This window comes from Chelonia mydas, chromosome 8 (genome assembly GCF_015237465.2).
Source record: "Chelonia mydas isolate rCheMyd1 chromosome 8, rCheMyd1.pri.v2, whole genome shotgun sequence".
Taxonomy (NCBI): domain Eukaryota; kingdom Metazoa; phylum Chordata; order Testudines; family Cheloniidae; genus Chelonia; species Chelonia mydas.
Genome location: NC_057854.1, coordinates 60,072,662 through 60,096,569, shown reverse-complemented (window position 1 = coordinate 60,096,569; position 23,908 = coordinate 60,072,662). Strand labels below are relative to the sequence as shown.

The following is a 23,908-nucleotide window of genomic DNA, read 5'->3' as shown; positions in this document are numbered from 1 at the left end:
TATTTACAGGAGTATTTAATATGGGTTGTTTGCTTTGTTGAGGGGGGTGGTGGTGGTGTGTGTGTGTGGGGGGGGTTAATAGCTGTGATGACTTTTGTTTAAGGGAGAAGCTTAATGGCCGTATATCTTTGCTCTTGGAGATGGGGGGAAGAGGTTTAATGATTGTTGTCAGGTCATCTGAAACTAAGCTCTTAAAGGGTGTCAATTTCTTTAATGTACTTTCTAAACCATCATGTACACTGATGGGCTCATACACAAATATATTATTTACACACAAAATGTTTGGCTGGAATCTTTCAGAGCAATTAAGATGCTCAACTTGCAATTAGTTCACCTTTTTCCCGCAACAGGTGGCATTAGCATGTAGTAAAGTGAGCGATCAAGATATTTAAATAGGCTTGCTAACAGATGGCACCATTATGCAATCAAAAAACAAAGACTGTCACCTACGTCAGGGCATTCTTGCTGGAATATCTGAAAATATTTTACCATAGGCCAACACGTGGTTAACTGACATTATCTGACTGGTCAACTGACTGGCTTGCGACATTGATCCTATCCACATAAGTGCAAACTGATCTCAATGAGAATTTACATACATAAAATCAAGATGAAGTTAATTCATGAGGAGCTGGGAGGCAGATGTAGTACATTACTTCACTGGTGGCTTTGACTTCTAAACGGTGAATTATGGAGAAAAATTAAAGCCTTAGGATCACAAAAGTAAACCAAAACCTAAAGATGTATTCAATAGTCTTCCACCTACCACACCAGGAGTCAGATATGCTGGGAATTATGTACTCCATTATGGGCGCCAAAACAAAAACAAAAAAAAAGTCATTGCACCCCATGTTCTTCAGTGATCTGATTATAGCATCTGGGTAACACCCACTAGACCAGATAGACAGTGGGGAAGGGCCTATTCAGAGCAACGGGCCATTAGGAAATCAAGAGGCCTTAGGAGAAGCTTATCCCCCACCTCGTGAGCCTTCCTGAGAACACTACAGAGAGCCTGTAAGTAATGGCTGCTTTGACGCTACAAGGCTATGTAACCAGGCCACATGATGCTAGACTCCATCTTGCGATGTCCGTATTTTTGCACAAACTGGTCTGGGCACCAAAAAAGGGATGCCACCATATGCTAAATCTATATAAGGCAGGGAGTGGCATCATCTGTGGTTCTTCTCTCCCCACACAAACACGTGAGGAACAAAGATTGATCTGGGGGGAAGTGCTGGACCCAGGCTAAAGGGATTTCTAGCCTGTGTATGAAACACCTGGGGATTCCAAGCTGCAAAAAGCAAGTGTAGCTTGTGCCTGAAGAATCTACAAGTCTGCCTGTACCATCAGTTACGGTGAGAGTCTGCTATTCATATCCAATCTATTTACTATATTAAGCTTAGCTTGCATTTTTTGTTCATCTGCTAGGTAATCTGCTTTGATCTGTTTGTTATTATTTATAATCACTTAAAATCTATCTTCTGCAGTTAATAAACTTTCTTTTGTTTTAATCTAAACCAGTGAGCTTTGACTGGAGAGCCTGGGGAAAATCTCTGCTTTGTTACCACAAGTGTGCATTGTCCTCTTCACATTGAGGGAGAGGCAGACTGGGTATTAAACCCATCTACTGGCCAGATTTGACCAGGGCAGGATGGTACTACTCTAGGGTCCTAGGTTGGGAAGCTGGTGGTTAGAGAGTCTGAGTGTAACTGCAGGTGGGTGTGTCCCTTCCTGTGTGAATGCTGGAGAAAGTGCAGGCTGGAGGGCTTTGCAACTTGTCACAGCAGTACAGTGTAAAAGGAAGCACAGGCTGGTGGTTCAAGAGAGCTTAGTGGTACCCCAGTTCCAGGTGGCACCCCGGGGGGAACCTGTCACAACATGAAATTGGAAAAATCCATGAGCTGATTTTAATCAACAAGGTGCAAAATTTTGGGGAGTTTGTACTTTCACAAAAGATTATCAAAGCTATTCCAGCCAGGGTATATTTTAAAGGGCTCTGAAGGATGGTATATGCAATGTTGCCAAATCTTACAATTTTACAAGTTTCACAATGTTTGGTGTTTCCAAGACTCAGTTCCTGGAGTCATGTAACTCGGGAAGAATCCTAGGTTTCATAAAAAAGGAAATGTGTAGCATTCATGATCGTGGAGAAAAAACAAAAAACGTTTAGAACGTGAATCATAGGTGGTCAAAAGAATGGGAAAAAACAAAGTAAATAAAAAGAATCCAAATTTTTTTTTTTAAATCTCATGATCTTGGAGGGCTTGAATCATGATTTTTGAATGCCTGAGATGGCAATATTGTACCAGCAAGTGGTTAAAATGTGCACCTCTGCTCACTAAATTATTGCTTCGCCTTTTAATAAAAAAAAAAGTAACTTCTCTTGAAAAAAATCTCCACTGCAAGATCTAGACATTCACACAGTATACATTTCATGGTGATGGTGTTACTATGCTTAATATCATTAGTGATCAAAAGCCACCTAAGTTCCAGTCTTGTGTTCCATTTTATTTACCAGGTTTTCCTTCTTCCTACTTTATCAAGTAATACAAACCGGTGTAGCATAAAAGTTGTTACCTTGGGGAATGAGTTTAATTTCACAATTTTCTATTTTTTAACTGTTTGAAAATGTTCAGTACTGCTGCAGGTTAGCCTTCTCTCCCCTGCTGTGCTGAATCAAAAGCACAAGCAGCCATCGTGACAAGCAGGAAGCACTACTTCCAAATATATCAGTGCAACAGGGAAGTGCTGCACAAGCCACAATGCAAATGAAACTATGCTACTCATTCCCTACTGAAAGTGTGCTTTAAACATTCATTTAACACTGGCAAGAATGAGGCATGGTCTACTCTAGAAACCATATACCTATGTTTCTCCGCAGTGTGAAAAATCCCCCCGCCCCCCAAGAGATGTAGTTATATCAAACTAATCCCGAGTGAAGCCACTGCTAGGTCAATGGATGAATTCTTCTGTTGACCTAGCAACCGCATCTCAAGGAGATGGATTACCTACGCTGACGAGAGAACTCCTTCTGTCAGCGTAGCCAGTGTCTATATGGAGATGCTACAGCAGTGCACCTGTAGCGTTTTAAGTGTAGACATACCCTTAGATACAAGACTCAAAGGGAAAGTAGTGAAAATTTAAAGAGTAGCGGAAAAAGGGAGATGAGATAAAGAGGGAGAAAAAGCAATGGATTATTCAGGGAGACCCAAGAGTTGCTCTGTATGTTGCATTTACTTATAACACAAGAGCAAAACAGACAAGCATGCAGGCCAGCATGTGTTTTGCTGCTCAGGCTTCGGCTTCCCCCACCCCACCTCGAGGTGATGGGGCTCAGGCTTCTCCTCCCCCACCTCCCCACATCAGTGGGGCTCTGGCTATAGTCCCGCCTCGTGGGGTCATACAGTAATTTTTGTTGTCACAATTGTCACGGTGCAATGAAGTTTGAGAACCACTGCTCTAATTTTATTATTTTCTTCCAAACTCAAATTTTAAGGTTTTTTTTGTATGCATCCTGTGGTAAAGTAAAGTACCGATCCACCTGCTGTTTGGTATTTTACAAATTCAATTGCTCTACACAAGCCAAAACTGAATCTACACAACTATGAACCATTCCCCTGAACTGCTTTGATTGTTTTTAATGATTTACATGACAAAGGGGCTGGGATAATTTAGCAAGACACCTGGAGTAATATAAGCAGTATATTTTCTGACCTTAAAAAAAGAAGGCCTTTTCTGTTTGTGTTTCTCTGGCAGGTTTCTTAAGGTTTGCCTTGGTATCATTTACCATCAAGTACAGAAAGAGTGCACAACTGTGATAACTGATTAAGAATGGAAGGGGAAAAAAGCCCAAATGCCAAAAGCACCTGCTGATCTGTGCTCAACATCATAGTTTTAATTCCTCTAGTATTATTGCTATATTTCTATTAGCCATGTAAGAAACTCACAAAGTAATGTAAACATTAAAATCTGTAGATTAGCTATAGTTAAACTTGGAAAGGCAAAAGTCCAAATTGCTTTTAGAAAAAATTTTAAGCAATTATAATGTATGTGAAGCAATTAAGCAACAGTGAAAGTCTGAGAAGGAAAATAAGGAAGACAACACTGACACTTGTGGTCATTTCTAGATTTCCATTTTTCATTCAGTTAAGAAAATGCTTGTGATACTAAATTATGCACCTGTGTTCTGAGCATAAAATAAACCACAAGTAAAACACTGCAACACTGGCTACACTACAAACTGGATAATTTCTTTATTTAAAACAAAGAACAGTTATTAGTATATGAATAAATGCTTATATGCAGAGAGTTTAAGATACAGAATCGTCTCTAACTTAATTAGAACTAAAGAGAATTAAATAAATATATTTCTGAAAAACAGTTACACCTGTGTAAGTAAATAGGTACCAGAACGGGAAAAACAATGTCTATAGATCTAGAGACTGAATTGTTCATAAGATTCAACTAAGGCCAAAACAATCAACTTGAAAACTATGCCATTTGCTATATTTAAATTGTTCATTGTAATATGCTGAAAACTCTACAACATACACATTTTGGAATAGCATCATCGCACATACAGCTCTGCAGAGCAACTTCAGCCTTTTCAGCCACATATACCTGGATTTAGAAGCTAAACTATTCCATCCTCAAAGCTGTCTATTCCATACCTTCCACATACAGACTTGCACAGCCTGCCATTTTATTCTGTTTTAACAGCTATCAGTATTTAATTGCATGACAGAAGTGTTTTAACCCAAAACATAAATTTAAACAGAAGTAAAAACAAAGTATACAAAATGATTCTAAATTATGCTGTGCTATGCAGCAGCATGCAAAGTAAAGCAGTTAAAATTGAAAAGCAGAAGTATACTGCAAGTTAAATGTTCAGATGGGTAGCCAGGAATACGAGCGAAGTAACATTGATGGCCATAAAGCCACAAGTTCGAAAATGCGCCCATATGTTTTTTGTTTGACAGAAACGTTTCAAACTTTTCAATAAAGATGCACAAACATTTCTGACAGTACACCTAGGCCAGAGACGCCATATTTACTCCAAAGTTAAGTGGGCTCTGTTTTGCCCACACACCCACCCACCCCAGCAGGCCGCAGGCCAAAGGCTGCCGATCCCTGATCAACAGACACCACCACCAAGCGACTGAAACACTGATCAAAGGCGAGAGCCTGACTGAAGGGCAACCAGCTAGCCTACGGTGAGAAGCATCTAAGTTTGTAAGGGCACTGAAAGAGTGAAGATCAGCTTTAAAAGCAAAGAGCATTCTTTTCATTTGACCAAATCCGACTTGTTGTGCTTTGACTTCTAATCACTGAAAATCTCTCTTTTGTAGTAAATAAATTTGTTTGTTTATTCTACCTGAAGCACTGTATTTGGTTTGAAGCATGTCAAAGACTCCCCTTGGGATGACAAGCCTGATGCATGTCAAGTTTTCACCCATAAGCAATATGCCACCCATAACCATTAAGTGGTCACTAACCAAAAACAAAATAAAAATTTAGTCTTCCTAAGTGAACTTCTTATAATTTTTGTATATATCTTAATAAAGCATTTACAGACAAATACTGGGATCGTCGTGCATTATAGCACTTAGGCACATATTGGAATATATAGCCTTTCATAGATTGTTTTGCCATGCCCCAAAACAACAAATGAAAATAAATAAAAACGGTAAATGGATTTCAGTGAGCTATCCCACACTTGCTCCTCCACTTCAGATAAGTCCATTTCTTCCAAGCATGCAGTTTAATATCAGCAAATTCAAAAAAAAAAAAAAAATCAGCAGCCTTCAGGTGGACATTCAAAAGCATTGCCTATGTAAATCACTATCACTAAATTAACTACATGAATTCTTTTTGATTTTCCAGGAAATACTTCAGAAAACAGCAGGTTGGCTTTCAACCGGTCATATTTGGTGTAATCTGTTACTATACATATACAAACTATGGGCTTGACTACACTTACAGCACCGCAGTGGTGCTGCTGCAGTACTTAGTGAAGATGCTAACCTCAGAGTTACAAACACAGAGTTACGAACTGACCAGTCAACCACACACCTCATTGGAACCAGAAGTATGCAATCAGGCAGCAGCAGAGACAAAAGAGAGTAAATACAGTACAGTACTGTGTTAAACTACTAAAAAAATAAAATAGACAGGGAAAGTAGCATTCTTCTTCTGCATAGTAAAATTTCAAAGCTGTATTAAGTCAATATTCAATTTAAAGAACAACCATAATGTTTTGTTCAGAGTAACTAACATTTCAGAGTTACGAACTCTCTCCACTACCAAGTGCTCGTAAATGAGGTTCTACTGTACCTTCACGGACAGAAAAGGTGTAGTTAATCCACCTCAGAGAGGAGGTAGCTACGTCGATGGGAGAAGCCCTCCTGTCGACCTGCTTTCTACACTAGGGGTTAGGGTGGTATTGCTGCATTACACCAGGGGGTGGATTTTTCAAACCCTTAAGTAATAGTTAAACTGATGTAAGGTGGTAGTGTAGACCAAGCTTCAATATATTTAAGTTTTGGAAGAAGGGGAGGATGAGTTGTATATGTCCTAAAGTTTGAACAGTCACGTCAGTAGACAGGCAGGAGGAATACACACTTTTCTCAATACTGATTCTTAATTATTTATAGTGCACTTTGGGCAGTACAGTTACTGCCTACAATTACTCACCCTTTTGTTTTTTAAAATCACTATTTTAGACCAAAGCAGATACAAGTATTTACCAATATACAGTAACTCCTCACTTAACTTTGTCCCGGTTAACGTTGTTTCATTGTTACATTGCTGATCAATTAGAGAACATACTCGTTTAAAGTTGCGCAATGCTCCCTTATAATGTTGTTTGGCAGTTGCCTGCTTTGTCCACTGCTTGCAGAAAGAGCAGCCTGTTGCAGCAAGCTGGTGGGGGCTTGGAACCAGGGTGGACCGGCAGCTCCCCCATCAGCCCCACTAAGTTCCCTGTGCAGCAGCCGCCCAGCAGGCTATCAGGTGCCAGGCAGTTCCGCTGTCCCGACCCCCTCTGCTGTGGAGCTGCTCCTGGGAGCCTCCTGCTTGCTGTGCACGGGGAGGGGGAGGAGAGAAGAAGAAGGGTATTGTCAGAGTGTCCCGCTCCCCACACTCGTGTACCCCGTGTTCACAGAGCGGGAAAGGAGGGGACAACAGGGCTCAAGACGGAGGGAGCTTCCTAGCACCAGCTGCTGTCTCAACTTGCCGATCTACTTAAAAAGGCAGTATACTTAGAGTGGGGTCAGCATACTTAAAGGGGCAATACGCGCGACACACACAACGTGTGTTCTGTGTCTCTCTCTGCCATGCTGTCTCTCCTCCCTCCATTCCTGTTGCCTTGTAGAGTGTGAGGCTACATTAACAACGTGTTAACCCTTGAGGGCTCAGCTGAGTGCTAGTTCGTCATTTAGCAGTAAGGCTTTCTCTGGGAAATATCCCACCCTCTGACTCCACCACCTCAACCAAGCTTCACAATCATCATTGTTGTGCACAGTATTAAATTGTTTAAAACTGTCTGGTGAAAAAAAGTTCCCTGGAACCTAACCCCTCCCTCCCCCATTTACATTGATTCTTATGGGGAAATTGGATTTGCTTAACATCGTTTCGCTTAAAGTAGCATTTTTCAGGAACATAACAACAATGTTAAGCAAGGAGTTACTGTATAGTACCTCAAAGAGGGTAACAGGTTTACACAAATTGTAATTAGGATTGGAAATATAGACTGAAAAAAGGTCATCCTAATTAACATGTTGGACTTTTATACATTGATATTTTGGTAAAAAAAGGTATATATCTGATTAAATAGTTTTTGTAAGTTATCAGAACATGCAGCTGGAATAGTAAACCACATTGACTGCACCTGGGGAAGCATGAATTGTTATTTAATTTCCATTACAGCAGGTACTTGCCCAGTGCACTACAGAAGTCAGAGGTAGCGTATGATATGGTAGTCCAATGAAGAAATTCTCAATCTTAGTCAATGGCTAGTCCCATTAGAAGAGTTTCAGAAATGAAAAATCAGTGGACTGTTTTCAAAGGACGAGATGGATAAATACTCAAATATTCTTTCTTCAGTACAATTGTGTTCCCTATAATTGAGTAAAATCTTTGGAGTTTTTGCTTATGTACTGCATACATCACATAATTTACTATGATACTTTACTATGATACAGCCATAAAAGGACCTGCTTATTGAAATGAGAGAAAATAAAATTTAATGCAAGTTGTATTAAGAATATCAAGGCAAATTATATAGCTTAGATGTTTCAAAAGAAGAAAAAAAATTATAAAAATATCAGGGTCTCTTACAATCATTCAACTTTCCTATTTCTTCAATGCTGAACTTTGTGACCTCTACCAATGAAGGAAACCACTAACGGCTGAATGCCTTGGTATTTGTAGATTAGCTGCTGCCAACTGCTTTGACTAAATTAAGATCATGAAGAGGAGTTTCCACATGAGCAGTCATGGGTGTAGGGAATAAAGGTGGGGGCATTTTATTTTTATTTTATTATAATATAGTAGGACATATGTCCTATTTTACACAGAATAACCAGGCATGTTCACAGAGCAGTGAAGGGGTTAACCAAAGCTAACATATTTAAAAGCTTATAGCTCTTATCCTCTGCAGAAGTATACCCAGAATAAGAAAATGGAATGTCTAACAAAAAAAAAATAGAGAATTTTAAGTTATGGCACTAAAGATAAGGGAATACAATTTGAAAAACAAACTGAAACATTCATTTAATAATCATCCCATTTTCATATTATTCACTCAGCACTACACTTGTACTGAATATGTATCATTTATCAAATAGAAGTAAAAACCTGTAAGCTTTCTGGCTGCCTTAGGATTTAGTCAAAATGAATGCAAACAATCACGTGGGAGTCAGCCAAGCAATGACGTTAAATTCTGCTCTGTCAGAAGACAGCATCTGTCAAAGCCCACATTTAAACTGCTGCCTGCCTGTGCAGCAGCTGAAGAACTATGGAATGGATTTTATAGACCAAAACCCTTAGATAAAATTCTCAAAACCTTTTCAGTTACTGCCTAGCAACAAAGGAGGAAGGACGGACGGAAGAGAGAAATCCTATTACTCAATGCAACTGAACCACTACACTCTAGCACTTGCTGCTTAACATTATCGCTAGAAATATGGATACTGAGAAGAGAATACAGCACTGCATTGTCCGACAAGGGAAATGCCAGATGTAAAAGCTTCAATGCATCAATTGTCAGGAGCAGACAACCCTCCTCGGAACACAAGCAAGAGCTACTGTTCTTTTGTTTGAAAGATGAACAAAAGACCCCAAGAAATGGACACTTATAAGCAAAGAAGGTAACACAGCAAAGAGCAGACAGATGGACAGACTGGATACCGTGAAAAGCAATCGCAGGAAGCAGACGTTTGGGGGATGTGCGCATGTTCGATAGCATCTTTTTTGCTGAAGTGATGCGTGCCAAAACTATTTTCAGTGGCAATAATCCTCTCAACATAAATGTCCTAACCAAGGAAGGTATGTCTAAAGCATGTGTGAGATATTCATTCAATTGTCTATTACCTTTGCATCCTATAGGTATAGATCACTGCCAGCCTATAGTTCCCAGAGATAACATTTCCATGAACAGTGGAAAAAGAATTCCAGCAATTCCTCCCCCCAGCACCCACACAACAGAGAACAAATGTCACTACTGCTTTAGTTCTTAGTTAAATATGTTTCTCATAGTCAACTGAGGGTTAAGGGTAGGGAAGAGGGATTATGGGGATAATGTAGCTATCTATGGTTATTGTATTTGAGAAATTAAACTTAAAAACCTCTTGTTTTAAAAAAAATCAGTTAACCATCCTCTCAAACTAGGTCAGATTTAATCCTTATCTGAAGTAATCTTAAAGCCCTGGTAAAATGGCTGTGTGTGACACACGCTGAGAGCCCTGAACCGTCAAAACAGACCATGCAGTCAAATTACATTAGTTAAGTAGTACCTTCAATCCTTTTTGAATTTTCTATAAGTGCTCTTAAACACAAACAAAACATCAGATTAAATATTATCAGCATGCCTAATTTAGGACTAAAAAAGCATGCAAAAGAATGGACACGATTTAATCTACCAGAAGTACAATTAACCACCACATTTACAAGTAGTATCAGGCTCCACTGAGATCCCCAAAGGAAACCTTAATATACTGCTATCACTCAAGATGGTGAGCATGTAATTTACATCATGCCATCGTTACAAGTTATCTGCTTAATATGTAACACATTAATTGTTTAACTCTGACTATAAAAAAAGGCACCATGATAGAAATGATTGAAAATCAATTTACCTATTGTTTAGCTCGGTAACCTTAAAATAGTTTACTGATAAAAAACGAACAGGAATCTCAGGAATATCTGAAATAAAAATAAAAGACCTGAATCTATAACAATCTTATAGAGCTACAGAGTGAACATCCTTATCTGCAAAATCTATCAATAAAACATGATAAATGATTAAAGAGCGTTATATAGAAGTGCTCACTTTGTCCCAGGTAATTCTAACATATGATAAAACTAATGCAACTGTAGACAAAGTCTGCATGTCTAATTTAACAAAAGACACAGCAAGATGATCTAACTTGAAAACTGAGTGGCACTTTGACAAAACATAACTCATGTATTAAATCTGTCCAAAACATTAATTTTGTAAAAGATTCACTGAAAAAAAAAAGTAACCTCAGCAAATGTGCCAATGAGTGATAGTTAATTTTGTGAATTTCATTATTTAAAATTATTGGATTTTAACAAGCAGAAAAGAAACATCAGTTTGAGCATAGTCCATTTTGTGAAAAGGATTAATGCAGTTAATATGTCAACACAGATATTAGGCCCTGCATAAAGTGCTTAAACCCTGCTGCTATTTACCACCAGTACACCAATTCTCAGGCTGCCTTCACAACTTTTCCCTCTAATTAAGGGTTTACCCACAGAGCTAATCAAAATATGAAAATCCAGGATGTATAAATGCAGAGTTGAAACTAAAGCTTCAATCTGCAGAGCCATATTATTGAGCACTACTGGAAATAGGAGCTGAAACACAAGTAGGGCAAAGACCAAAAATAAAACATTCAGGAGGCATTTACAGTCGAACTTGGTCTATTCACAATACATCAATCACTGCACATTCAAGTGTTGAGAAACAAATAGAGCTTTTATAAATAATATGCTTAAAATGCACAGCTGCATACTATAGCATTCAAAGGACAAGGTGACTATTCGACTCTCTAGGTAGGTTTAGTCCCACTTATCAGTAACACAGGATGTGTTAATTCTAAGCTTTTTTAAAAATACAGCTTAATATTACTGACTGAACAAGTGTTTGATAATACTCTACCTAATAAAACAGTCAAGTGGCAGGAAACAAATCCATTAATGCTTTTCATAATGTACACTGCCAACTTCTCACAGTCTGTTAAACATTAGACAAATTTTATTAGGTAATACAATCTGTCACTTTTTCTTCTCCAAAAAAGGACAATTACTATACTTAGAGATAAAATTCTTAATTTCCTTCACGCATTTTAAAATGTTTTGAACCACAATTACAAATGACATAACAAAGACATCAAGTTTTAATTTAGTCTTCCAGTAAATATTTCCACAAGCCTAGAGAATACATTTTTAAATACAAGAAATATTATACAATTTTTGAATATATGATTTTATGAACATCCATGACAATCAAGAAACATTTGAAGAAATCACCTCATTTTTTTGAAGTTTTGAGTTGAGGATAGGCTTAACATATTAAGAAATTTAAACAGACCACATAAGCATGCAGACTCTAAATAAGCTTCAGCTTTTAAAATCCTCTATTCCTATATTTTCTTGTGAAAATTAATTCAAAACAAGTTTTCAGAAGTTTGTTGTACATGAAATCGTCTTCAGCACTTTCAAGTTCCTCTAACTAAAAATGGGTGCACAGAAAAAAGTTACATCAATTAAACACTGAAATATTACTTCATAGTTACAGCTATCAAAGTAAAATTCACTGAAATCTTTTGCATTTAATAAGAGGAAGTTGTAGTAGTGGAGTTATTCAGTGTGTCTACAAAGTTAAACTGAACTGCAGTTGCTATCCTTCATTCAGCTTTTCAAGAAATTCTGTATTTTACCTTTCTGAAATCTATAAGAGCCTACATACATATGTAATGGAGTAACAATGTTTTACCAAATATATCCCCGCCCTCAGAAGCTGACATTAAATATTCATTGAACTGAGAGATGTTGGCTGAACAGACATTTGAAGTAAGACTGTTGTATTTGCTTTTATGTAAAATTTTTCAAAACTGAAACCACTGATTTTTCACATAAAATGCACTGTCAGCGTTATATATTTCTCTCTCTCTCACACACACACCACCCCCCAAATTCATGAATAGGCAGATCAGCTCAAAATTAAATCCTGAGGGATTTATTTCCTCCTACACAGACAATTTCAGGTTAGTTCTCAAATTAAATATTTTTTATCACTTACAACTTTAACCTCCATGTTACAGATAGGCATTGTGTACATTCTAAAATAGTTTTAGAGGCAGCTCAGTATCAAGTAAAGGACATGAGGCACTAAATTTCAACTTCAGACAAAACTATTTCAACTCAGTGGGTTGAGGCACCGCATACAATAGTAGAAAATGTTCATATAGAAGAGTTTAATATATCACTGAGCAAATATTTTACTGTTTCAGAAGCAGAATTTTGGAACTGTACGGCCTTTTCAGATACATTTACATTGTTAAAAATCATGGTTAAAATCCCCACTTACTTGCTCCTCCTAGTGGAGGTTAATAAGATAGACAAACTATAGCTTTCATTCAGTAAGATAATACTTCCAGCACTGTATCCAAATATTTTGAATGAGCTTTCCTCTGCATAAAGATATATTCATTTTTTCCACTTTAAATTTAGTTTGACATATGGCCACTTTTTAAAAAATTCTACATAAAGTTTTTAGAATCATTTTTATTTTTTCTACATGTTTTGGGCACAGGCTCTCTCTCTCTCTATATATATACATACACACACACACACACACACACACACACACAAGTGTGTTTGTGGGAGTAAGTAAAGATTTTTAATCTCTAACCATAGTATGATTTGATAAATTATCTCTGTGCCAACCTTTCAAATTACATCTTTACAGTTTAAATCTTGTAATTATCCATGTAACATGTCACTACCTTTTTTAAAATGAAGAATTAATGCAAATATTGGCTTTGGAAGATAGCGAAGTAATTAAATAAAATTACTCATTTACATAAAAGAAGTGTTTTCCATGGGACTCCAACAAGATAGGCTTCTTTTTTTTCCAACTCAAAACCCTAGAGTCTAGAAATAAATTAGAGCAAATTGAAAATCACGAACAAATTTGTACTGTGCAATGAAAGGCTCATTTATGAGATGATGTGATCAGCTTTTAATATGCAACATCATGAAGCTGCCATATTGACTCTGCTCTTGAATCTAAAATAAATTTATGAGGCGATGGGAAGTGATGCTGTAAAGCTAAGTTAGCAAATTTTCTATAGTTGCAGCTGCTAGTGTAATTTTGTTTTAACTGTAACATTGTAACAGAAGCATACAAGTTAGTTACTTTAAAAACAATGAAAGTATTAATAATCCGTGATTTACTATAAAAATTGAGGTTACTGTGTAATTTTACTTTGTACACACAACTGAACTCTCCGTGACTATAGTAAATTAAATACTTAATTTTAAAATTAACCACATAGGATTCAGGTAAGGAAAATGTTCTCTTCAACCCCTCCTTGTGGAACAAAAGGTTAAAGGTGAGTCAAAGACGAACAAATGCATTTATCGCTTATCATGCAATGAGGTTACTGGACCCCGAAAATTAATTTGACAGATGCAACTTCTGACTGAGTTTCTGAACACAGTAGGGGCCAATGGAAACATGCCAAGCAATGTACTGTGACAAACAGAACTCTGCTATAATCAACCTTGCACCGTCTGTCCCACTACCCAAACATGACCATTTTACAAAAAGGGCCTCTGACTGTGAGCCATACTATCTACTGCATGTCAAATCCATTTTAATTAATGCCAATAAACCTTCCCATCTGGTATCAAGGCCTTTTCATTTGGCCTTTCTCAAGAACTGTAGAACAGTTTTACATTCACTATACATAGAGCTGATTGAAGTCAGCTTCAGACTTTCTTGTCCAGAGTTGAACAAGCTACCTTTTATTGCACAGTGGGAAGGAGAAGACAAATCATTAGTACCTAGGATACACTACCCATATAAAGCAAAGTTTTTTGTAATTTATAAAGCACTATACTTTTCCCAAATGCTAATGCATCAAGTATATTTTAACCTAAAAAAATTAAGTTTGCTTTTTAGTGTGGAATTCAACTTTCTGTTTAGATAACTACACTGGGACTAATATTTTATCATTAAAATTCAAATTTTATTTGTTTCTTATTTCTCACTGTAACTTTAGATTATAAAAACCTGATCTTAAGGTGAATTGTAAAAGATTGTTATTTTTTCACCTATGCAGCAGAGTGACCCTTTTGCAGAGAATTACTCAACGTGAATACAACAGAAGATGAATACCAAAAAATAGCAGTGGATTCAGAAGGAAAGGAAAAAGCATTTTGTTCAACCATTATCTCACATCTCATTGTTGGATACGTACAACATGCTTCAGTGGAGAAGACGACACTGCTGTTTTGCAAAAATGACGTGGAATACCAAAAGGTCTCTGTTTCGCACCCATCTTATTGGTCTGCTTTCTCTCGTGTTTCTTTTTGCTATGTTTCTGTTCTTTCATCATCATGACTGGCTGCCAGGCAAGGCTGGATTCAAAGAAAATCCTGTGGCTTACACTATTCGAGGATTTAGGTCTACAAAAAGCGAGACAAACCACAGTTCTCTGAGGAACATTTGGAAGGATACAGTCCCTCAGACTCTGAGGCCTCAGACAGTCACTAATTCCAACAACACTGACCTGTCACCACAAGGAGTAACTGGTTTAGAGAATACACTTAGTGCCAATGGAAGTATTTACAAAGAGAAAGGTACTGGACATCCAACTTCATATCATTTTAAGTATATAATAAATGAGCCCAAAAAATGCCAGGAGAAAAGTCCTTTTCTAATACTACTCATAGCTGCCGAACCAGGCCAAGTGGAAGCTAGACAAGCTATTCGGCAAACGTGGGGAAATGAAAGCTTGGCACCGGGTATCCAAATTGTTCGAATTTTTTTGCTGGGCTTAAGCATTAAACTAAATGGATACCTCCAACGTGCCATACTGGAGGAAAGCAGACAATACCATGACGTTATTCAACAAGAATATTTAGACACTTATTATAACTTAACCATTAAAACTCTTATGGGGATGAACTGGGTTGCCACCTACTGTCCAAATGTTCCCTATGTTATGAAAACAGACAGTGATATGTTTGTCAATACTGAATATTTAATACATAAGCTTCTGAAGCCAGAACTGCCTCCAAGGCACAAGTATTTTACAGGTTACCTAATGAGAGGGTATGCACCTAATAGGAACAAGGATAGCAAGTGGTATATGCCACCTGATCTGTATCCAAGTGAGCGTTACCCTGTATTCTGCTCAGGAACTGGTTATGTTTTTTCTGGAGATTTGGCAGAAAAGGTATTTAAAGTCTCTTTAAGCATCAGACGCTTGCACTTAGAGGATGTATATGTGGGCATCTGTCTTGCCAAGTTGCGAATTGACCCTATGCCCCCACCCAATGAGTTCGTCTTCAATCACTGGCGAGTTTCTTATTCCAGCTGTAAATATAGCCACCTAATTACCTCCCATCAGTTCCAGCCTAGTGAACTGATCAAATACTGGAACCACTTACAACAAAATAAGCACAATGCCTGTGCCAATGCAGCAAAAGAAAAAGCTGGCAGGTATCGCCATCGTAAACTGCATTAAAAAGGACAATACTCCCTCTATAAAAGTATCCCATGTGCAATTTGTAAATATTGCTGAAAGCATGTACAGTGAAAACAGATGAGCTTAATGGGACAGTCTTTAGTTAAGCCCTCATCACATAATGGAATTTGAAAATTATTTTTTTAATTTTAGAAGATTATAATTCTTGAAGATAGTAATATTATGAAACTATAACCAAAAGGGTTTCCAAACAAATTTGAGGAAAAAGATGGTATACAAGGATTTTTCTGTGTTAATGTGCAATAATAAGCATGAACACTTTGGTGGTACGATTGCTATTTTATGTGCCAATAAAATATAATTGAGCATATTTTCCACACTAAATTTCTTTTTTAAATGCACACACTGCTCTAATTCAAAAAATTCTTTCCTCTTCAGCCATTAATGATTTCATTCTGTTGTCTAGAACGGTTGTAAATAAAACTATCCGTGACAAGTTAAGGACATTTTGTAAGTTTACAAAGAAGTTTACTTCCCTAACTTCAGAACCATATTAAAAAGTGATTACACAGCTGTTTCACAAGCAATAGGAGTTTAGTAATGTGACATTTACAATTTGAGAAGAAACTATCAATGTATTTTAAAGCACTGAGCACATATTTTACTACAGTAAGACAAACAAAAGTCGCAGTTTAGAAGGCTGCTATTTTGTGGTGTGACAGCTTGTGAACTGAGTTTTAGATTAAAATTTAAATTGAGAAGTCACTGAAGGTAATTTCAAACTCTGAATTATATTCGGAGGATGACACCATAATCTCGGCGTCAAAGAGCATCCTCATCTAATATATTACTCACCATGCAAGTCCATTATATCTGCTATTGCATTCACTTTCTTTGAGGTAGTTAAAGGTACATGAAAAATGCAAAACTCAAAACCTTTGATCTGGTCTCAAAAATGGTCCGAGGGGGATGTGGGGGGGTGACTGCAGACTGCAGTTCCCCTCCCCTCTCAAAAATACTATTAACTAAGTGAAAATTGTCATTTGAGCAAAGTAAGCCAAAAATCTTCTTTTTCACAAAGGTGGTATGGAAGTGATAATTTAGCGAAACTGACATTTCTGGATAGTAAGATGGTCTAAAAAAAAAATAAAAACAAAAAAAAAACATGAGTGCGATGAAAGTCACTCTTGCGTCCCACTAAAAGTGAAAGGTAAAAATATAGATTATATTTATAGGTTTTCACTCTACCAATGCACATATTTAGAAAGCTCATTTCTCAATAGGTTGCTGCCTCCTAATGCTAGGTATTCTAAGTCACTGTTTGTTGTCACAGTGCCAGGTTTACAGCCATATACCTTTGATTTAGTAGAAAACCTTCCTGCAACCTCCAATAGTACCTTTATTGGGCAAAAAAAAATGCTTGATACATTTGGGTAATAGTTATATTATTCGATTCACTTTTATTATTTATTTTAATAAAAACAGACTATATCTATGGTCACTCAAACCTCCCTTTACAGGGAGGTTACTCAGAAGGTAACGGTTAGTCAGCTTCTGCATTATTTAAGACTTCTCTGGTTTCCCCTAATCTTTGTTGCAGTCGGTTTTCAAACGATGTAAGGCACAGAGACTGTACTGATTTTTTGGTTGATCTTCAGGTAATAATGGAAAGACATCATGAGTCCATACAGATACTGCTTACTCTTAGCCGCCTTTGATATGATTGACCACAAGTCAAGTACTAGTAGGTATGAACAAGCTGCATTACAGTGGTTGTGTTTTTTCCTCCCATGGAACCCTGAGCTCTTTGGTAACATGAGCAATTTGATTTTAGAGGTCTCTCTCACCACCTTTCTGTATTTAATTTAACTACTCAGATGGTATCACAACCACAGTGTATGAGCATCTTCAAAATATTAAACAGAACAATCTCTCTTCTTTCCAGGCCTGTAGGAAAAACTGCTTGACTAGTTTATATTTGCATGAGAGAGTGGATATGTTGCTTGGATTAAGCAAAAGCTACACTGAAGAAATAAATCTTATTTGTTCTGAAAATGACAACGTCCATAGCCATTCCCTCTACATGTACATGAAGGTGACGGAGGGAAACAAACTTTGGGGCTGCTACTTTACCACTGTACTGATATCCATTTTTGGTTTTCCTTCAAATTCAGATCCAACAGTTTGCTTTCCAGTTGATACTTGTCAGAGATAGCATTCTGGATGAAAGCTAGACAAGATGGAAATAATGCTGCTGGTTATTGGGAAGACATCTGGAGAGATGGTTGGGGGCAGACTGTTCAAGGAACAGCGTACATCCTTAATGGAGTGATTATGTGATATGCTATCATGGGTTTATAATGTATTCAGCACTGGTCCCTGATGTTCAGTTAAGAGCAATGGCTCAAGATGCCTTCCCCAATCAACAGCTGACACAAAGAATACAGCCCTTCCTCTCTGAGTAGGACCTCAATACTTAGCCATACCTTTGGCACTTCCAGGCTGGACCACTAATGTACTTTTTATTTGAGTTATTCAAAAGTTTAAGAATATTGTTTAACAAGTGTTTAACAAGACATTCACAGCACATAACACTTCTCTGTACTGGAATTCTGCTTGCTGAAGGGTTAAATCCAAGCGGTTAATAGCTAAACCCTATGTGGCTTGGCACTTGAACTCTAGGATTTGGCAGCAAGGTATCCTCTAACAGACTCATCTTTGGAACTTGTTCCTCCTTAAAGTCTGCCCAAGTTCAGCAGTTTAGGACAGGTTGCAACATCCATCAGTTTAGTCTGACACTGTAACTGGCAGAGGATTTGTTAGCCATCAGGTGGAAAGAAAGAGAGGCTGCTTACTTTTATAAGCCATATTGAGAGTCCATCACAGTTTTAAAAAATTTGTATTAGTGCCTATGTAACTTGAAGGCACTTTATAAATACAAAAATAAATATTTGGACTATAAACAAGATAGCCAGTCTACTGAAGTTTTTTCGCCCCTGAACACTGTTCTCTTTTTCCCTTGTTCAGAACAAACTTCAAGAAGTGAAGGGGACCTTGTACACTGAAAGACAATTACAGGATGAAATAGTAAAATCTTTTCCCCTTTAAAAAAAATAAAACTTGCTTTCCATTTCTCTATGTTGTGTTTAGACACCACTTAGTTTCTGATCACCCTGGTACAAAAGAAAGCATTAGTTCATGTTTAAAATAATGCAACAATTTATGCTACAAATTGTTTACTTTTTTTGTTGTTTTGTTTGTAATTTTTCACTTACAATATTCTCTTCACTAGAAGAAAAAGATGTTTTGAGTTTTACATTGTCACCTTTCCAAACTAAGATGGACAGAAACTATATTTTTCCTAAATGTAGTCTGAGCATTTGTGGCTAAAGATAAAGAATCTGTTCTATGGTATGTTCCTACAATACACATGTACCTACAAGTCAATATATACCTCAATTGCCAACGTCAAATGAAATATTTTCATTTATCTGTTTTTTGGTTGTAAGATGAGAAAAAGAACAAATGGAATCAAACCATAAGATGACAGTTATATTATCAGGTAGATATAAGGGAAGGGAATACAGTTAAGAGCAGTCTTAAATGATGAGAACAATGGGTCAGTGGGTTATCAGCAGGGAAATTTCATGATTTTTGGCTAACAATTGATACTTCCTCAGCTAAAGACATGTATACAAAATAACTATGTGTAATCCAGAAAATAACTATTGAAAACAGACATGATCTGACAATATATCTGTTCCCTGTGCATCTTCAGCTAAGCAAGCGAGCTAGGTTCCTTGCCAGCTCAAACATCAATACCCCTTCTCTGTGGAAAAACAAGGTCTTATGGCTAACAGCACGGGGTTGGGAGACAGGAGCAATTCTGATAGATTTGCTGTGTGATCTCATGACTTCTCTCTCTCTCTCTCTCTGGTTCCACATGCAAAATAAGGATAAAAATACTTCCCAGCCTCTAGTGGTGCTTTGGGGAGAAATTCAATGTCTGTAAGATGCTTTTGAGACTTAAATGGAAGATACTACAGAAGAGCAAAATGTTCTTAACTAAGTTCAAAAGTTAACAACTCAATTTTTCATGGCTGTTTGTTGTGCTATACATAAACTGTTAACTTTCAGATCCTAGGTTGAAGGTGACATGCTGGTAAATAGTTCAGCATCCTACCTCAAGAACTGACCATATTTTCTCAGTACATGTCTACACTAAAGACTTAAGTTGACCTATGTTAGGTCCACTTACAGCCGCCACAGTAATTATGTCAGTGGCTGATGTTTACGCTACCTTCCTTCTGCCAGTGGTGTGCGTCCTCACCAGGAGTGCTTCCACTGACTGAAGAGGCGCAGTGTGGGGGGCTGAAAGCTAGGGCAGCTTCCACACAGTTCCCTGCAGGGAGTTGGAGATGCAGCCGCCTAGGCATCTCACTTCCCTGAGCGGGAGCCAGTAGCAGCAGGGTTCAGGCTTCCCGGCTTTCTTGTCAATTTCTCAGCTCCAGCATGGAGCCCTGAAATTGATAAGACAGCCCACAGCCCATGTAAGTAACACAGCGTATACACAGACACTGTGTTGCCCTAACTACACTGACATAACCCCTATGCCTCTCGTGGAGGTGGATTTATTATGTTGATGTAGTAGAGCACTTACATAGTCGGAACAAGGCTGTAGTATGTACATTGACATAATTAGGTCGACTTAAGCTGCCTTACATCAACCTGCATAGTGGAGACCAGGCCATAGTAAACTTTAAAAGTCCATCTGATATTGTGACGAGGTAAACATGGAATCTCACATATTTTACAAGTTATGTTTCAGAGTATATCCATACTAAACCAAGGATTATATTCCAGTATCCTCACTATTCTAAGCATTTTTATCAAAAAAGTGTAAAAGTGCAGCTAAAAAAAAATCGCTACTCTGAAGGGTCTCTTTTTCCCCCCACCTATTTTCCTAATGTGCACTAACCCAGCAAAAGCCTCAGACATGTGCCAATATGAAATAGTTGGAGAAACTGGCAATGAGATTAAAAATTTAGAGCCATAAGTATGTGAAAACTTGAGAGTGAAAGGAGAAGGTAATATAAAAACACCAGTTCCCTTCACATTTCTTGTGAAGGGTAAATACTAATGCATAGTTGAATCCATAACTCTCAATTGTTTTTTTTTTTTTTAAATGACTACAATAAATAGTACATTTGCCAAACTCAGAAAACATTGCTTTTCTTAATTCTCCATTTTGATGTATGTCATGTAGAAATATTTTATGCCTTTAAAAGAACCGTATATTTAGCTACAGGCTGAGTGAATGGAGGAGAATTACAGTTGAAAACAAACTATGGTATCTTCCCTTAAATTTCACTGGATGCAGATAGCCCAAAGCGGATTTTACAAGGATAGTGACTCAGAGACGACGTCTTCCAAAACAGTCTATGTTATAACTGGTATGTGTGAATGCCTTGGAAGACTGAAGTGACTCAAGTCTGTAAGCCACAGTTTAGGAATGTAGTATTTACTGTACTATTGCAGGTCAGATCTTCGGTATTTCAGCTTCCTACCTCAACACTGATCATCAGTATCTATTTTTGCCTGCTGAGCTATTAACATATGCATCTAGCCAGCTGTACAATGATGTACAAAGGAGGCAAAGAGAAGGCAAGAAAGACACCTTTATTCTGTATCCAAGGCAAAAATAAAGTCACAGGTGTAAGGAATAAACATAGGTACTTAGGTCACCTCAGTTAAAACAATATCTAGTTGTCAGACTACAAAGATGAAATTGTCAGGCACTACAAATGAGGCAGCTAAAAAAACGCTGTATTCAGGTTAAAAAAATAGGACACTTAACTAATGTTAAGGAATATTTTAAAAGGAGAACAAACTAGAAAACAATGCTTGAATCTATAGTTAGAAAGGCCTACATAGCTGTCCATTCTGAAAGAAATAAAGTACAAAGTAGGGGGTAGCTCCATTTCTATGTCAAAATTTCAGGTCATTTTGCAATTACAAAGGCACGCTTTTTAAGAGTTGTACCTTGATCAGAGGTAATCCTAGAGAAAGTGACATGAAAGCATATCAGGAGGTCACTAACTCCAGAGGTAATCTTTTCCATAGATGGCTGTCAGTGAATATTCAAAACAAAGGGTATCTAAAATTTAAAGAGTTTATTTACCATGAAATTATTAATTACTGTTCTCTTTTGATTAGTGCAGTAATAAATGAGAACTAACCTGGCTACAGAATGGCACTTTCCTTTCACAGTGAAATTACTTCAAAAGGATTCAGCTGAACATGGCTATAGATGAAAACTACCATGTTGCCTCCTGGTATTACCATGGCAACAGTTACAAGAGCTCTCTCCTAAGTATTTAAATCCGACAGTTTCACAGTAACACCAAAACTACCAGAATGATGGTGATGCTGTATTTTGCTTTATGAGCTAACTGCTCAAATCACAGTATATTAACCATTTTCTTCATACTTTTCAAGAATTAACTCTTGGTCAGAGTACTCTGAATGAGACTAATCTTGAATGACTTTTTTTTTTTTTTTTTTTTTTTTAAAGATAAGTGTCCCTCCAGCATAAGAAACACTCATAGCTATGCCTTTATGTAGTCTCAAAGATTCCACCTAAACCACTTATGTTAACCTTTGTTGGTGTAAAGTTGAAGTCAATACAGCCAAAATCTTTGATAGATTTTCTCTCAAAGAGTTATATTCTTGGAATAACTGGACAAGAAAGTAATATACGTATGTTTGAGAAAAGGAGTTGTCTGTCTAAATAGAGAATAGAATTTCTGTGTATACCAGGGTGGATAAAAATCAACGATTTAAAAAATAAAAACAAAAAAAAAATCGACTGTTTTTATTTAAATCTGATTTTTTTTTATATAAAATGTTTTGAGGAAAATACCTATCTAAAGATAGTTTTAATTAAGATATCTTTGAGCTATAATGTATCTCATCATGGAATAGGGATTATACATTCTAATTCTATAGTATGAGACAATATATTCATGTCATGTTTAAGAAAAGTTTTGTAAATGAGTTCCAATAGCTTATGGATTAGGGACCCAATTTTATGGCGTTCCAGGGGCTTCCGTATAGATTATTTAGGTTAATCTTTTTATCTACCCAATGGGACTCAGTACTTTCTAGACTGAGCACAGAGATGTTTAGTTTTGCAGTTCTCAAATTGTGGATTTGTGTCTCCAGAGAGAACATGCCTATTAACTGCGAAAATGTTTTTAAATAAATAAATAAATAAATATATAGAGGTGAGAAACAACCACCCTCAACCCTATTGTCCCTCTGCAAATTTGTGTACACAGAATCAATCCCTTACCTCTCTCCAAAAGTGCAAAGTTTCAGAAAGTTTGATGAACAGAAGATTGTTGGGGACGGAATAGATCTGGACAAGAAGAAGTCTGGAGATAAATGTGAGAAGGGAGGGACAGGCAGTAGAAATAAAAGTGAAACTGTTTGAGCAGCATATTCCAGAAGTCTTGAGGTCTTTCTGAGTGTAGCCTTCATTGATTTGAGATCTACCATACCATTCTCTCATTAGAACAGAAAACCTATAATGGCAGCAGGCCGTAAAAGAGACCCATTTGGGGAATAAGAACCATTCAAGAAATATATGTTTGCTGATTAAGTTTTAAAGAAAGTCACACAAGTGAACTGGTGGAAGTCACTTAAGCACTTGGATTCAGAGACTGTTGAAATGATAATCTCACTTTTAACAGCAGTAGCTTCTTCTGCTGATGTATAAAGATTTTTTTTTCCTTTGGACTAATTCATTCCAAATTGAGAAATCGTTTGGGACCTGAAAAAGCAAGAAAGCTTGTTTTTTCTTTTCCACGTTATGAGCAAACAGGAAAATGAAGGTGAAGACGACGGAATTAGCAGTAGAAGCCAATATTTTAAGTTTCTCATGT

The 23,908-nt window shown here is 37.2% G+C and overlaps 2 protein-coding genes across 3 annotated transcripts in view; one reads left to right on the top strand and one right to left on the bottom strand.

The window, feature by feature from the left end:
• The window catches only part of CDC73 (cell division cycle 73), a 163,360-nt gene that overhangs the window by 63,125 nt on the left and 76,327 nt on the right, over positions 1 to 23,908 (bottom strand). The gene's annotated exons all lie outside the window — the stretch shown is intronic.
• B3GALT2 (beta-1,3-galactosyltransferase 2) lies at positions 8,947 to 22,520 on the top strand. The gene is made up of 2 exons (XM_007062987.3): positions 8,947 to 9,546; positions 14,592 to 22,520. The coding sequence occupies exon 2, from the start codon at positions 14,733 to 14,735 to the stop codon at positions 15,999 to 16,001; it is 1,269 nt and encodes a 422-aa protein (XP_007063049.1). The 5' UTR covers positions 8,947 to 9,546; positions 14,592 to 14,732; the 3' UTR covers positions 16,002 to 22,520.

What these genes read in the sequence shown, in the direction of transcription:
- B3GALT2 (XM_007062987.3), top strand. Translation starts at nt 14,733, where the DNA reads ATGCTTCAGTGGAGAAGACGACACTGCTGTTTTGCAAAAATGACGTGG.